The following is a 17,325-nucleotide window of genomic DNA, read 5'->3' on the forward strand; positions in this document are numbered from 1 at the left end:
GGGGACCAGCTGTGAGACATGCCTTTGCTTCTGGAAGTGAGCTATTCTCTATTCAGATTGAGAGTTTCTCTCTCTTCCTGTAAGCTGTACCTTCTACAACGAATGCTTTTAGACCTGTGGGGACCAGCCCTTAAGAAGGTTTGTGTCTCTGTGGAGAGGAAAACAGGATGGTCTGGGGCCTCCTAGCCTCATGGTGCCAGGGACACACCCTCCGAGGTGAGGTTGAGGACTGCTTTTGGAAGACCCAGCTTCGATCCTTCCTAGTTATGCAGAACCTTCCTGCTCACAGAGGGGGATTCTGAGGAAGGGCTCAGGAGAGCTTGTACCTCTTGAAAGGAGTGAGGGGAAGCCATCCACTGCCTTCTCTGTGGCTTGTCAACCAAGCTAGATTAAAAATGACCAGGACAGATCTAAGCTTCTCACTGCCTCCCTTTTTAAGGGCTACCCATGCAGAACGGAGGAGATATAAAAATCTGACCTAAGGGCATCGTTACTGTAGCCTGGTAAGCGATGGTTCCATTTCTTACATCCCTCCACCAGACAGTCTAGGACCAATTCTCCCCAGTCCCAGAGAGGTGCCCTCAACCTCAGAAGTGGTGGGGGACCTCGTTGTCTTTCTTCTCTTTATCCTGGGGGGGGGGTGCAGGATTGCCCTCATTGATCATTTCCCAGTAGCTGGTCACACCTTGTCCACCTTCAAATTAGAGGCAAAGAAGGGGCTGAGATGGGCTGGCAGTGGGGCCTTTCACAGAGCTTAAGGTGCCCCTGCCTTATGCCCAAGCATATGTAGGAACAAGGCCCCCAGAGCAACATCCCAGGATACTATTATTTCTTTGCATCAGGCCAATGGGCCCTGGTCCTTTAGATCCACTGGTCTGAGGAAAATAATGGAGCTGCAGGGGGCGAGGTGGGGAGTTAGGTCAGGGAGGGAGCAGAGGGAGAGAGAATGGTTTCTAAACAGGAAAGGGCTGGTGGAGTGAGCAAAGATGGTGGAAAAGAATGGGCAGGCTCCAGCATGACCACGTCAGAGAGCTTCTGCCTGTTTGAGGGCTAAGCTTCTTCTGTCTGTATCTGGAAACTTCTGCCTCTGTCCTGCCTGAGGCTCGTGGGTGAGGGGCAGGCAGAGCCCTAGAAAATGGGAATGGTGAGCCCCTGAGATTCTGGGCATCACAGTGGCCTCCCACACCCTAGCTGTCTGCCCACTGCAGGTGCCTCCAGGGAGCAGAGCTTGGGTGAAGAAGGCAGGCCTGAGAGGCGGTCCTAGTTCAGACCCAGAGGCCTGGAGGAAGTGGGGAGACAATCTGCCCGCTGCCAAGGAACCTCTAAAGTCCTGGCAACCCATCGCTATTCTTCTCTGGAGGCCAGGAGCTAATGCTCCCTCGTGGGGGGCAAGAGCTAAAGCTCTAGAGAGCTCTGAGGAGAAAACAGTGACGGCTGGGAGAGCACAGCCCCCACAGCACAGAGGCAGGGGCATCCAAGCAGCTGGAGGAGGGGACTCCTCCCTGTTGTGGGCGGCAGGGCTCAGCGAGGGAAGAGCCACTCGGTCAAGACCAGAGTTCAAGCAGGCAGAAGAGAATCATATTGTGCTTATGGACACAGCAGCTCTCTGGCTGAGAGCGAGCAGGCAGTTTTTAGGCACTAAGAGATTTCTGTGACGGGGTTCTAAATACAGGAAGAAGACCGAGTAGCCTATTTGGTCAGCCCATTGACTGCACCCTCTGGCTGGCTGGCTGGCTGGCTGTTCAAACCCAGGCAGCTTCAGATTACCTTCAGGAGAGGATCCACTGACTGGCAGAACCCGCGCTGAGTCCCCCTGGAAAGGGGCCGGGCAGGGACTGAATGATAGGAAAGACGTGGGCCTCATCACTCTTCTCTTTTGCAGGGGGAGTCTACTGGGAGAGAAAGGGCTTTAGAGCCTGGGCCTGTGCTTGCTGGACCAGGCATTTGGCGCCATGTCCCTGGGGGTATGGCTTTCTGGATAAAGGCAGCCCACCTCCAGCTCCAATGGGGGTGAACCTGGGAAGGGCGGAGAGCAAGGCTGGATGTGCTGCTCCTCACCCCTGCCCCGCTCTGCTCTGTCCTGCCCTCGCTCGCTCTGCTGAGCAGCCCAGGCCACGCTCTGATCACACGGTCACTTCGGTCTTGCTGGCTGTGTAGCAGGTATGGTGGCCTGGGATATAGTGCAGCTGCTCCACTGTGTTGTGTCTGCGGGAGGCAAAGGCATGGCGCTTGGCTGCTGTCTGGCTCTTGCCCAGGGTGGCATAGGAGTTATTGGAGGCACTGGGATGGGAGTGCATCTTGGTCATGCGGTAGCGGTCCAGCACCGGCGTGGACACAAAGACGTCCGTGTGCGAGATGGCCCGCGACAGCGACTGTTCCGGGAAGGCGGTCCGCTCTGGGGACAGCAACGGGTCCTGGGAGTGCAGGCGCTCCGTGGAGAGCAGCTGTTCATCAGACAAGATGCGGTCGTAGGGCATGCCAAATTCATCAGGCAAGCCCCGATGTGGGGACAAGACCCTGTCCTGGGACATGGCCCTAATGGGCCTGCGCGGCCGTTCTCGAGGCAGAGGCTTCTGTTGAGACATCTGGATGACGTTGAGGGGGAGGGTACCACGGGCTGCAAGGTCTGGCAGATGCCTCCGCCTCATGTAATACTCGTCAGCTTCCTTGTCCGCTGCAAGGAGACAGAGATGGGTGGTGATCGGTGAGCCAGGACGACTCAGGGAGTGAGGGGAATGTGGGCGTGGGCGTGGGCGTGTACGCCCTCTTGCTCAACCACAGACTTGGAAATCTACAAGGTGAGGGGAGTTCAGGCTGATGACCTTAACTCCCTCCTCCACTGCATCCATAAACTAACCCTTGAGAGCCCGTGAAAGATGCTCAGGAGCACTGCCTTTCCCCCAGATCCCATATGTGCAGTGGTCCCACAGATGCTGTTTCTCCTTCAGGGACCACCTTGGGGGATAGTTAAATGACTTCCCCACCCAGCTCACAGCAGAGCTGGTGGCAAGCTCAAGGTATTCCTATGGCTTGTCTGCTGTGCCTACACCATGTGGGTTCTGGTCTTGCTACAGCACCCAGGTAGAGCTGACAGTTTCCCAATGGTGGCTAGAGCACTTCCTTATGGAAACTGGGCTCAGAACCAGCTTCTGTTAGAATAAAGTAGGATGCTCCTCTAGGAGGCGTTTGTGAAAAGCTTCCCTGGTAACCTAGGAACCTAGTAACACCTTCTCTGGAGTAACAGCCAACATACAGGGAGCCAACACATGGGCATCCAGCCCCACACACAGCCATATCATCAGCCCGCACGTACTCCTTGTGCCCACCAGGCAGTGGGCCGTAGCCACACTATATGTGCATCTTGTTCTGGCCTCCTGTTCTAGAAGGTTCTCCCAGAATTGCCCTATGGATCCTTGACCTTTTCCAGGGCACTGGCTAAGGGTACAGCGTCCCAGATTTCAGCAAGGAGGCCCCCTGCAGGCAGGTTTTTGGGACTTTCTCCTTTGTGTGGGCATGCCACTTCCTCCTCAGTGGGCTCAGAGTTAGGGGTGCCTACTGAACCCCATCTTCTCATTTTGGGGCACCAGTTGGCCATCTCAGGTGGCCAGAGATGTTCACTTGTTGCTATAAAGACTCAACATTTCTCGGTAGGTAGATGAGATAGACTTGGGTTGGACTTCTACCAATGTGAGTTACCCTGGAAGTTAAGCACATGCTTGGCAGTGGAGAGCCAACTAAGCTGGGCAGCCATCAAAGGACACTTGTGGGGCTAGGAGTGTAGCTCAGGAGCTCAGGGATCAGATGGTTGCCTAGCATGCACAGGGCTCTGTGTGCCATCCCCCAAAAAACCACACACACACACACAAGGATGCCAACACACACATACACATACACACACACACACACGGGGGTATAGACTCACTCATAGAGAAATGTCAGGTCAGGAAAGAAAAAAATGCCCCTAAATGTACTTTCTTGACATTTTGATGTCTTAAACCCACCAATGCCAACAGCCATTTCAGGGCCAAACAGCAGAGGTGGGTCCCCATATAAACCAGTCTTAAGGGATGCTATTAAGGTACATACATGAGAAGTGTGCTTGGGTCCTTGAGATGGCCTTGGCTCAGTTAGAATGGTTTTATCGGCCCTTGCTGCCTCTATTACAGGAAATGACACACAGGAATGCCCGTGGTTTGAGGAAGGCCCCTGGCAAGCTGGTACCTGAGTGGTAAGTACAGCTTATAGAGGACAAGGGCCTCAGGGTCTTAGAGCATCATTCTTAACTATGAAAATACTGGATTTAAGGGCAACAGAAGAAAAGAGAGGGTTCTGTATTCTCATCATCCTGTGTACAACTCATTCCTTGGCTCTTGGGATTCTACAGTTCGTCCCTTGGGTATGCGACACAGAGGAGGATGACTTGGAGACCCGTGAGACAGACCTCAATTCCAGACAGCCTTGACTTACTTAGCCTTTTCAGAGATGAGTACTTGCTTGGGTTGGTCTTCACTGCAGATTCATATGATGGAGGCAAGTGGGCTAAGTTCTGGAAAGAGCGTGAGAAGGAGAGGTCGTAGGGTTCGGTGGCTGATGTCAGGATGTTATTCAACCGCGGCTTCTCTGCAAAGGAAGGGCATGGCATGAGTGGACAGAAAGGCAGAGGTAGCTGAGGTCAGAGTGGCCAAGCTTTCTCTGTACCTTCTCCTCCATTCCTGACTAGAGTCCCCAGTGGGGAATGCTGGGGTTCAGTATCCCCCTGCTCAATTCCCTTAGTCAACAATCTGGGGAGTGGGGTGGGGGAAGGCATTGTCTTGGTTGCCTCTGGCTCCCATGGATATTGATCAGTCCATGAGGACTCAATTGGGACACTCAACAACAGTTTTTTTCTTTTTTAAATCCAGATATATCATTGGTCTGTCTGATGAAAACTGAGCCAGATGTAATGAAATAACATATTCCTAGCTAGACTTTTGCCAACTTGACACAAGTGACAGCCACATGAGAAGAGGAAACTGCAATTGGGAAGATCCTCCACTAGACTGCCTGTAGCCAAGTCTTGATGGATGACTGATGTGGGGGCATCTGTCTCACTGGAAGCAGTGCCCCTCTTGGACCCATCACCCTAGACGGTAGATGAAAGCAGGCTGAGTGAGCCATGAAAGAGCAAGCCAGTAAGCAAGACTCCTCCTTGATGGCTTCTGCTTCAGCTTCTGCTCCTATTTCCTGTCCTGACTTCCTTCAATGAGGGGCTGTGATGTGGAAGTGTAAGCTAAATGAACCATTCCTCCTCAATTTTGGGGGTGGTGGTTGTGCTGTTTTATCACAGCGATAGAGACAGTAAGACAAGCATCATAATGTCATCAATACAGAGAGAGAGAATGAGAGAGAGAGAGAGAGAGAGAGAGAGAGAGAGAGAGAGAGAGAGAGAGAGAGAGAGAGAGAGAGAGAGAGAGGTGTCTTTAAAAGTGAATCTCTGAGTTTGTGCCCAGCCTGGTCTACAGAGTGAATTCTAGGATAGCCAGGGCTACACAGAGAAATCCCATCTTGAAAAACCAAACCAACCCCCCCAATACACGAATGCACTGCCTCATCCTAATAGCTGATCTAATTCTGATGTCCAGCTAATCCAACTTCAGAGAGCTGTAGTGGCCACAGGGTAGCTGGGTACAGGACCCAAACCCATTGCAGCTGCAATCCACTTTCAATCCATCGTGCCATGCACCTTTGGGGCAGCTCCCCTGGGCCTCTCTGTGTTCCATACATGGGCAAGCCTCTGAGAGCCACACAGCCACTGCTGCATATGTTAAGCCCTCTCTGAGAGGCTGCCCTGGGAATTTCTAAGCTCCCAGAGGGAAAACCTTGAGTAAAACCTGTCTATCATACCTTCCTCTTTTCTCTCACTTTCCCTAAGATAAATCTTGAAATTCCAAAGTCAGCATTGACAAAATGGAGTGCAGTTCACTGCCAGTCTCAGGGAAAAAGGGTCAAGAGAGGAGTAGCAACAAACAGTCAACAGAGTGAACAAATGATGGTGAGTGGGTGAGTGGGAGGGGACAAAATGCCTTGATGCTTGATTGACATGAGGAGGAGGAACCATTAAAAAAAAGTCAACAGTTAGTGTCCAGGGAGATAGTGATACCATTCCCAAAATGAGTAGGGAAAGGCAGTTGGTCTGGCCATATCATCCATTCGTCCTCTTTGTTTGGGACTCCTCAAAGCCAAAGATGCTCCGAGAAGGGGCAAGCCCTAAGCTGGTATAGATGTATAGGCGGATTGTGGTTTCATACACCTCTTGGCAGAGAGTGTCACATTATAGAATGCAAGAATCCTGTTATCCCTGGCGGGGAGGGGGAGAAAGAGAGAAGGAGAGAGAGACAGAGACAGCCAGAGATGGGGGGGGGAGGGGGGAGAGAAAGAGAGAAAGAAAGGCTGTATCCAAGGATTGCCCCAGGCATGGGGACTCCTGGCTTCTCTCTCCTTCTCTGCCTGCATTGTCACCCCCAAAACTGGGGATTGAGCCAGGGGATTTCAGCCAATAAGCTGGTGTTTTTGCCAGCTTCGTACATATGTGAGGGGGTGAGGGATGCTCTGTATCCCAAGAGATCAGAACATGCTGTACAGAGAGAGCTTCCCTGGCATGGACCAGGACAGATGCCAGCAAGTGGAGTGGGCATGAAGAGCGCTGCTCCCTGCACTGGGTTAATAGCCACGAACCCACGGCTTCTTGTTTCTTCGCTCCTCACCATGCTGGAGAGGAACTGGGATCCCTCTGAGTCTTGGCATCTTACTCCCACTGAGGTCATTGCTCAGTTCTCCTTCTTCCAAAGGCTGTGGGTTTATATGCTGTCATCTACCACTTATTCTGAAATTACCACCGAGCCAAGAACATTTTGCCCTTTGTCCTGACCAGGGATGCCTGAGCCTCCCTTCATCCAGCTTGTCTTCTAATGAGATGCCCTGCTTTATTTTGTCCTCCATCACATCTTTCCTTGATTAGAAGCTTGTGAGCGCAACCTTGTCACGTTTTGTCATTCCTCAATGGCATCTGCTCTTCCCTCCTACTGTCCCTGCTCACTCAGTTACCCTCTACTTAGTACCTCACTGATTGCTCTCTAATGACTTGATATGACTTGACTGTGTTCATCTCAGATGACATTTGCATCAGTCGGCCCGCTTTCTAATTTTCCTGTTTCTCTCAGATTGCATGGCAAAGCTAAGGATCTAGTGAATGATTTGGGGCTGATCAAGTAGACGCAGGTCTTTCAGACCTTCCTGATTATTCTACTCATTCTTCGGTGTCTGTGTGTGTGTGTGTGTGTGTGTGTGTGTGTGTGTGTGTGTGTGTGTGTATGGGGAAAGGGGTACCATCCAAGAAAGGAAGGTAGGAAAGCTCTGCTTCAACCGTGCTGCAAGCTGCTCAAGAACCGGCACTAGGGCACCTCTATTCCCATCTCCTTGTCCCAGCTGGAAGAGAGGAGACACGAAGAGGTAGAGTTGGGGACAGTCCCTCTGTTTGTACTCACGAGCCTATGCTTGTGTTGGCTCTTCCCAAGGAGGCTCAGCTCAGTGGTTGTTCATTCCAGAATGTTACCGAACACGTGGGCACTTTCCTCGTCTGCCTCTTCTGGCTCCTCTTCCCTCTCCCAGATCCCCACAGCACCCCCAGACTCTCTGTCTCTGTCTTCTATTTCCCCCATTGCAGAATTCTTGCACAGAGTCCCCACTTTCAAGCCTTCTGTTACTCCCTTCAAAGACTGATGAGAACATCCCCAGCTCCAGCCTCACACTACCTCCAGAATGTTTTTTTCTTGCATCTTCCACGGTCAACACAGATTCTTTTAAGTTCAAGTTCAAGTTCCCCATCACGAATTCCATTCCTGCATGTTGGCTATTTGTCTCAGTCCTTAGACGGTATCCACAGCCAAGCCTCCATTCTTCCAAATACTCTTGGCTCTCCATTGAGATGGACATTTTGACTGACTATACCTTCTCAATTCTTACCTCAGTCTTCCTTATTGTCCCCACCATCAACATTAAAACTGCCATCAACCTCTCTTAATTGTCCCCACAATTTCTCGGTTAGATCCTCCTACCAGAAGCTTCCAATTATGTTCCTGCTCTCATAAAGGTGTCCACTAGCCCGTGGTGCTGAAAAAGCATGTCTAAATACACCATTCTTTCTTCCTAATCCAGGTGTACCCCAGCCTCGGTGCTGAGGTGCTGTGCAATACGGCTTAATGATGGTAAGAATGGTGAGCTGTCCAGTTTCCCTCGGTCTTCTCTTGCATTATGAGAGACAAGCACTGGGCCTCATGCATGCTAGACAAATATGCAACCACTGAGCTAGCTTTTGGGTTTGTTTTGAGACAGTAGCTCACTAAGTTTCCCGGGTTGGCCTTGAGCTGGCAATCCTCCTGCGTCGTTTTCCTTTATTATCTGAGACTGTAAGCCTGTACCATCAAAGTTGGCTTCAAATTTATCTTTGTTTTTAGTGTGTCTCTCAGGAAACACCTATTATTATTATTATTATTATTATTATTATTATTATTATTATCATTATTGTTATTATTGTTACTACTACTACTATTTTCTTTAATCTTTTATAGTAAAGAGACAAGCATGACTGGCAGGTGACAGTTTACAGGGCTATTCTCTGTTCTACTGACTTTTGAGAGAGACATCAGATAATTTTTTTCCAGGGGATACAGATGTTAAGTTGTGGTCTTCAGAGAGGACATTAGAACCTGACAGGGGAAGGTGTTCTTACCACTTCCTGTCTCTTTACTAACAGCCCCCTGCTGGGCAAGTGTCAGCCTCGTCACTGCCAAGAGGGTAAAGCTCAAATCAATTTTGAGTTTTGTCAAATCTTAATTAGATTGGGGAGTGTTAAGATTGTTCAACTAAGTCTTATTTCATTTGTCAATGATATCTAATGGCTTTGGGCAAAGGAGTACATTAACAGTCTTGCTATGGACGTATGGGATGTGTAAATCCAAGAAGTGATAGAGATTACTAATATAAATGAGTTGAGAAAGGGTCTCTCTCTTCTTTTTTTTTTTTTTTTTTTTTAAGGCAGAAAAATCCTTCTGATGTCAAAGACACAAACATCCAGGGGACAATGGTCTTAAAGGAAAAGTGAAGCTCTGTAGCCCAGAGGAGGGCAGGCACATGGCTCCAACTCCTCCCCCGTCCTTGGAATGGAGCCACTTGATGTGCAGATGGGATGCTCGCGACCAGCTCTCACCGTGTGTAGGGGTCTGGGTAGCGCTGCTTAAGATTGGATGATTGTACTGACGATCACCTGAAAATCACAGAAAAGACATTTTAAGAGAAAAGTTCAGGCTTTCTGTTGGTTCTCTAACACGGCAGTACTTCTCTTAACTCATATCTGCCAGTTTTCTCCAACTCAATGGAGGCCTTTCCAAGAAAAGCTTGCAACAATATACTAGGCAAAAAAAAATGTTTTCCTGCTGTTTCTGTCTCTATCCAACAATATCAGGCTTCTTTAGTCACTGTGGTGACTCCCCCCAACACACACACACACACACACACACACACACACACGCACACGCACATGCACATAAACAGAAACACAGACACAGACACAGAAACACAGACACACACACACACACACACACACGCACATGCACATAAACAGAAACACAGACACAGACACAAAAACACAGACACACACACACACACACACACACACACACACACACACACACACATACACACACACCTTTGGACTTGGTTGACTAGCTATAGAGGCTATGCCAGGGTACATGTGGGTCAGGAAGGAAGAAAGAAGATGAGGGAGCATTTGTCAAGGACACATACAAGATACGACTGCATCTGAGATGCAGATCAGGCACTGTTCAGTGTTTGAGATCAGGAGTCCTGGGTTCTTGGCTAACTGATGCAGCTGGATAGTTCAAATGCATTCTCTCTACTCCTAATGCAAAAGCCCACTTAAGTTGAATGAACAATAAAATCAATCGAGCCAGGCTGCCAATGTGTAGAGTTCAGGGCATTCCAACGGTTTCTAAAATGGTTTGAATGAACACTTGGCTTGCCTCTAAAGTACACTCCAACACTGTGTTATTGCTTTAACACAGCATTGTATTCTTGCCTTGCATCGGTACATGCATCTGATTTTAGCCAAAACAAGGGGAAGAAGCCATCTATGCTCATATGAGTCATATCTCTCCTGTCTTTGCAGGGCTGGGATATTATCTCCATCTCTGTGCATGTTCTTGAATGTGGTTTTCCTACCACCAGCCTCACAATCTAGCCCCTTATCTCCTCTCTAAATACTGGGGCTTTGTTGGGCCCAGGTATCTTCATGAAGACGTGGGCTTTGGTTTGTAACTTCCAACTTCTTGTCTGAAAGGATCACTTCCGAGTCAGCATGTGTAGTGTGAATGTTAGATCTTAAGCCACCTATGGACCCCTTCCATCCCCTCGAAATCCCTGTCCTTCAAAAAGTGACTTTGCCGTTTTCATTCCCCAGTGTTCAAGGTCTGCCCCATGACACTGGTGCCCCAATGAGCTTGGAATTTGAAAGGTCTGTCATCTTGGCAATTCTTTGCTTTCATTCCCCCATAGCCGATGAAACACAAAGTTTTCTTCCATATAATATCCTGATTCCAGTCTCACAAGTCGTCACTATTATTATTTTTTTTAATCAAGATTTCTCCTTCATCATTTCTAAGACAAAATATTCTTTTTCCTCCTAACAAATGATGCTAGGCTAGAATGGTGGAATGATTGCTTGGTTCCTCTGTTGAAGATGGATCCTTTAGGTAGGCAAGCAGAAGAGCCAATCAGGGATGGGTGCTTAGCAGCAGGCCAGCATTCCTCAGAGGATGGCACTAACCCTCCCTGAGAAAGAAACCATCTGCCAAAAGTCGAATCCTTTCTGCATTAGACCTTAATTTAAATAATAAGAGAAATTTTCACCTCATATGGTAGAGAAAGGTGGGGGAGGAGAGAGAGGAGAGAGGCTAGTATGAGAGGGAGTGAGAAGAGAGGGAGAGGGGAGGAGGGAAGATAGAGACTCTGTGTGTGTGGGGGGGAGGGTTGTGATTTCAGAATTCAGAGGGCTAAGGTAGGAGGGGGAGGTTTGAGGCTAGCCTGGGCTACACAATGAAAACCCTTGTCAGAAGAGGGAGAGGAGAGAGGGGATTCAATTTATCTTCTTTCTTTGCTTTATTTGGTGTGTTTTCCCATTTAAAACAGTGTGGCAAGATTAAAAAAAAAATAGTAGAGCCCAGGTTGAGTGGATGGAGTGGCAACTAGTTATATTTTGAATCTCCCATCTTGAAGTCTTGGTGGAAGGAAGAAATCCTGGTGGACACCTAGATTTAGAGAATTATTTCTGATGGCCAGGTGCCCTCCATGACCAGGTAATTTCTTTTCTTTTAAAATTCTTTTTGTAATTATAATTATTATACTTAGCTGGGAACACAGGGTACTATTAGACACATGTGCAATGTGAACTGGTCAAACCAGGAACATTAACATGCCCATCTCGTTGTTTATGTTCAAGAGCTTTAAACTAATCTCCTCTTGTTAGTCATGGACTCACGTTTGCTAACCCTCACCTGTGCTGCGGAGCTCAGGACTTAACCTGCTTCTCTCCTGTCTAGCACCCTCACATACTTCCCGGCCTCAAGAAATCACTATTCAGTATTCAGATCAACTATTTGGCATCCACACAGGGGAGTACGCTGTAATCTGTTTTTTTTTTTTTTTTCTCTGCGGACACATTTTACTTAACATAGTGTCCTCTTGGTTCGTTTATTTTCACATGCATCTTTTTTTCTTGACTAGTCCTTAAAATGGTCCTGACTAGGAATTGGAGTTGAATGAATATATACTATCTGGCTTGTCATAACCAGATACTATAGGAGATTCCCCAGGTACCTTAACTGTAATCTTTACTGCATTTTAAAAGATGAAGTCAAAACCAGGTAAATGACTTGACTTGAGAGATGTGTGGAGCTTTGCTCCTTGTCTGAGACTCATTGAAAGTAATTTTTGTAACATTTGACATTTTTTTGTCTGCTGGCATTAAGGAATAGTATTTCCAATGAAGCACAGAAATGAAAATTAAAACTGCCCTATAATAACTACTGTGACATTTTGTTCTATTTCCTCTTATTTTTCTTTGCTTCATAAAAGGCTGCTCCCTCCCTCCCTCCCCTTTCTCTCTTCTCCCTCCTCCCTCACCACACACACACACACTTAATATTATAATGAATAATTGTGTGTCAGTTTTCATGCAGTTAATCTGCTTTAAAAGATTCAAAACAGGATGGTGATTTCATCTTCACATTTGTGCAAAACAATAAACATATACAACTATTTATTGCCACATTAGTACATCAGAAAAGCAAGAAAAATGCCAATATTTATATTTGAAGATTTGTGTATTTATGTAATTCTTGTGTATATAGTCTATACACATACACATAAACACAGATATTCAAATGTGCAGCCTCTGGACACTGTACATATTGTTTAATTTTTCTATGCTTAATGAACAGTATCATGAATATATTTTTTTACATTTTGAAATAATCACTGAAGCATTTTGTTTTATGATTTAACCAAAATTCTTCCTATAGGATAGGCTGCCTTTTATTTCTATCTGTCACTTAAGCATAATCTATTCGTCTAAGCACAGTATAACCTAAGTATATTTGAGTGTTCCTCCAGATTGGGTATTTGGATGGCTTAAGGATTTAATAATGTTACCTCAGATAACCTTGGGCACAGTCTTTGGCTGAGTCTTATTTCCTTAGGCTAATAACTACATTTCTGGGTCAACACATCATCAATTGCCTCCCAACGTGCCAAAATAGATGGTAGATTTCCTAATGCTGGAACATTCATTTTTTCCTGGGACATGCCCTATTTGATTCTGGTGTTTTACTTTATTACAACTCCGGATTACATTTACCCATGTCTAACATATATGTACACACATATGCTCATAAAGACTTTGCATTTTCTGTGCTAACACTGTTAAGGTTTTGTATTAAAGTTATGATTTTGTAAAGCGAAGTGAACAGGGCTGCATCCTTATGCTTTGAAGTTACTTACCTAGCATTTGAAATACTGGATACTTAGAGGGTCTGGAGAAATGTAATAGTGAACGTATGTGTGTGTGTGTGTGTGTGTGTGTGTGTGTGTGTGTGTGTGTGTGTATCTTGTGTGTCTCTGTGTATATCACTGCATGTGTCTTATGTGTCTCTGTGGGTATAGAGTCCTTTGTTAGCAAAGTTGGCTCTTATTATTTTATTGGCTCTTGTTATTTTATTGATAGCTTCAGAAGGTCAATGCTGCTCTCATCACCAATTTAGAGATAAGGCAACTGAGGTTGGGAGAGGTTGTTTGACGTTCTGCATCTGAATCTGTAAGTTGTCACTAGACCTAAATCCTAACCAGTGTGTGTACTGCCTTCTCCTACTTGGGAATATATTCACCCATCAATCCATTCATTCATTGATTCTAGTTTTCTTACTCTAAATTATATTTGCAGTTTTTATTTTTCTTTAAAATAATCAATGCTGAGATAGTTCAGTAGTTAAGAACACTTGATACTCTTGCAAACAACCCAAGCTCCATTCCTAGCACCCAATGGCCAGCTCAAAACTGCCTAAAGAACTCTAGTTCTAGGTGATTTAGTGCCCTCTTCTGGTCTACGGAGGTACTGCACATAATATGCTGGCAAAATACTCAAAAACATAAAGTAAAACAAAAAATAATAAAATATCTATTGGATATTTAAAACTATAGACCCTCCAAAGGCCTCTGTTGATGAAGGCAACCCCTTTTTCTTACTTTTGGGGGCTTGGCACTATGTTTTTGGACTAGCAATTTATTCATATAGGCTTTCATTTAGAAAGAGCCATCTCACTGACAATACATTTTTTTCAACCTTCAAAATTAGTACTTTATCCACTCTTCTACTGAGGGACACTTAGGCTGTTTCCATGTTCTGGCTATTATGAATAAGGCTGCTATGAACATGGTTGAGCAAATTTTCTTGTTGTGTGCTGGAGCATCTTCTGGGTATATTCCAAGGAGTGGAATAGCTGGGTCTTGAGGAAGCCCTATTCCCATTTTTCTGAGATAGCACCAGATAGATTTCCAAAGTGGCTGTACTAGTTTGCATTCCCACCAGCAATGAAGGAGTGTTCCTCTCTCCCCACATCCTCGCCAGCATGTGGTGTCGCTTGAATTTTTGATCTTAGCTATTCTGATGGGTGTAAGATGGAATCTCAGAGTTGTTTTGATTTGCATTTCCCTGATGCCTAAGGAGGTTGAGCATTTCTTTAAGTGTTTCTCAGCCATTTGATATTCCTCTGTTGAGAATTCTCTGTTTAGTTCCAAGCCCCATTTCTCAATTGGGTTATTCGGTTTGGTAGTGTTTAATTTCTTGAGTCCCGCTCAAACTAAGGCACCAGCCAAGGACAATACAGGAGGTAAACTTTAAACCCCTTCCCAGATCTAGCCAATGGTCTAGACTTTCTCACGTACTCTGGTGCCTCACATTTGACCATGTCCCCTGGAGGGGGAGACCTGGTGGCACTCAGAGGAAGGACAGCAAGTAGCCAAGAAGAGACTTGATACCCTATGAGAATATATAGGGGGACATAATCCCCCTCAGGAACAGTCATAGGGGAGGGGAATAATGGGAAAATGGGGGGGGGAGGAATGGGAGGATACAAGGGATGGGATAAACATTGAGATGTAACAAGAATAAATTAATAAAAAAAAATTAAAAAAAAATTAGTACTTTATGCTTTGTGATTTGGTAACTCCTGTTTCTTCACTATCTTTGGCTTGCTTTTTTAAATAGTTTTCTAATTTCTGGGCTTGACTTTTCGGTCCATCTATCTTCTATCTTTTCTGCTAACGATGTCAGGTCCTCAGCAATGGACTTAGCTCTAGCATCATCCCGTAAGTGTCAGCACACGGTGCTCTTCTAGTTGTTGGGACATAAATGATTTATAATTACAGCCTTGGTTTCTCATTGACCCAACAGTTATTTAGCAGAGTGCTGTTAAATTTCAAAGTGTTTGGAGTCACTGGTTTGTACTTTTGCCATTAATTTTCAATTTTATTGTACCATGGTCTGAGAACAGAGCCTGTCCAACTTTTACTTTTCAGAGCTCCTGGGATTTCCTTTGTGGGATACCATAAAATCGGTTCTCTTGGATGCTTTACACTCTTGAATGCTTTATAGGCAGTTAGAGACAAGGTGTATTTTTGTTTCATAGAGTACAAACTTGACATCTGTCTATTAAGTAAGACATTTGAAACACATTGCTCAGTCCCTTTATACCCTAATTCATTCTTCACTTACTTAATCTGTCAAAGACTGAGGGAGGTGTGGTAGGGTCTCCCACTACCTTTGCGTTCCTGCCATTTCCTCTCTGCATTCTTAACAGTTGGCTTTCTACATTCCAGAGCTACACTCTGTAGTACCAAAGACACAGGACACTAATGTCTCCTTTAGGACACATTCCCTTTTAGCCCCTGTCAGTAGCCCTCTCTGTCCTGTTCAGTGACACCTCTGTCCTGTAAGTTCACTTGATTTGATATTTATGTTGCCAGCTCTGCTTCCTTTTTGTTTGCATTAGCCTGACAAACTTTGTCCAATCTGTTGTGTCTAACCTTTCTGTATCTTGTTGTTTTAAGCTTGTCTCTTGAGTGCGCGCGCGCGCGCGCGCGCGCGCGCACACACACACACACACACACACACACACCTTACTGTTTTCTTGTTTACACTGATAACTAACAGTGGTCCCTCTTTGAGCAAGAGTCCTGCCTTTGACTGCTATGACGTTGTAATATGATTCTGTACTTATCTCTGCCACCCAAACTCCAGGGACCTTAGCTGCTTTGGGCAGTCATGCATTCTCAACTGTTCTGGTACTTGCTTTTTGTTTGTTAATTTTTGTCCAATGCCATGGATTGAACCTTGAGCCCCATATATAGTAGGCTAGGGCTCTACCACTGAACTACATCCCCGCTTCTTTTGGCACCAGGAAGAATAGGTCTTTCTAGTGCGCCCTGGCCACCACTGCTTAGGAAGAGCAGAGAGCTCGGTCTCTGTGTGGTGAGAGGAAGAACAGCAGCAGCCAGTCAGCCCCTTTAGAATTACAGTAGCACAGAGGCCAGGACTCATGGTCTATCCAACCCTGGTAGTGCTTCTGTGCTGACTGAGGAGAAGACAATGTGTCTAAGACAGGACTAACCAGAACTACGGAGCATCCACTGCTCCTACCTGGAGCGCCCACTGCTCCTACCTGAACTGCAACTGTTTCCAAAAGTCACGAGTTTCTCAAAGTATTGTTTCTTTCTTTCTTTCTTTTTCTTTTCTTTTTTTGGCCAGTGTGTTTTATTTAAAGATCTCTAGAGAGACAATACCAATATATTCTTATACATAAGTTATGTGTATGGTATCTGAGCAGTCCCAAGATGAGAGGCCTGCAGGCTGGAGGCCCTGGAATATGCTGGAAGCATGACAATTCCAGGATGGCTGACTCAGAACCATGGTAGCCATTGGTACAGTCCAAGTCTGAGAACATGGGGTGCTGAGGGTCACGAGACAGTAATCGGTGTTATTTCTGGAGTCCAAAGGCCAGAAAGCCCACAGTTTTAATGTTCAAAGTGGCGGAAAAACAAGCTCTCCTTCTTGGGTGAGAGAGGTTTCTCCTCTACATCTGTTCGCTCCGGCCTTTTGTACAGGGACCACCAACATGGAGGGAAGTTCTGCCTCACGTCATTTACGCACTCCCGCTTCCTGGTCCCCTCTGGAACTGTCACCCCACACGCCCCAGTAGTTGCTTTACCGGTTCTTCAGGCATGTCTTCATCCAGTCACACTCACAGCTAGACTTAACCACCGCAGTCAATTTCCAGAGCCGTATTTCCGGAGCAATAAAACCGCTGTGTCAATTTTGTACACGTGTTTCCTAATTGCATTATGGGAAAAGGTTTGCCAGTCTTCTTACTGAAACACGGACAGATGTGCCTGTGGTCTAGAAAATTTCAATCACCCTCCAGCTCCCCAGTCACCCTGAGGCCTTGGTGGTCTGTCAAAGAGCTATTTGATGGAGGTGGAGCAATTGTGGCTATGCGTTTCTCCTCTGAGCAACTTAAAGATATTAAAAAAAAAAAAAAAAAAAAACAACTTTTCCACTCCTTGGAATATACCCAGAAAATGCTCCTCCAAACAAGGACATATGCTCAACCATGTTCATAGCAGCCTTATTCATAATAGCCAGAAACTTGGAAACAGCCTAAA

The 17,325-nt window shown here is 46.2% G+C and overlaps 1 protein-coding gene across 1 annotated transcript in view; it reads right to left on the minus strand.

Moving 5' to 3' along the window:
• Nucleotides 1–1,816: 1,816 nt before the first annotated feature.
• Shisa6 (shisa family member 6) overlaps nt 1,817–17,325 on the minus strand; it is a 295,943-nt gene continuing 280,434 nt past the window's right edge. Inside the window, exons 4-6 of the mRNA XM_051168000.1 lie at nt 9,245–9,301; nt 4,468–4,620; nt 1,817–2,674 (exon numbers count right to left, since the gene is read on the minus strand). Of these exons, the coding sequence (XP_051023957.1) occupies nt 2,124–2,674; nt 4,468–4,620; nt 9,245–9,301 (761 nt within the window). The 3' untranslated portion in view covers nt 1,817–2,123. The remainder of the gene's footprint in view (nt 2,675–4,467; nt 4,621–9,244; nt 9,302–17,325) is intronic.

Source organism: Acomys russatus, chromosome 25 (assembly GCF_903995435.1).
Source record: "Acomys russatus chromosome 25, mAcoRus1.1, whole genome shotgun sequence".
In the NCBI taxonomy this organism is placed as follows: Eukaryota; Metazoa; Chordata; class Mammalia; order Rodentia; family Muridae; genus Acomys; species Acomys russatus.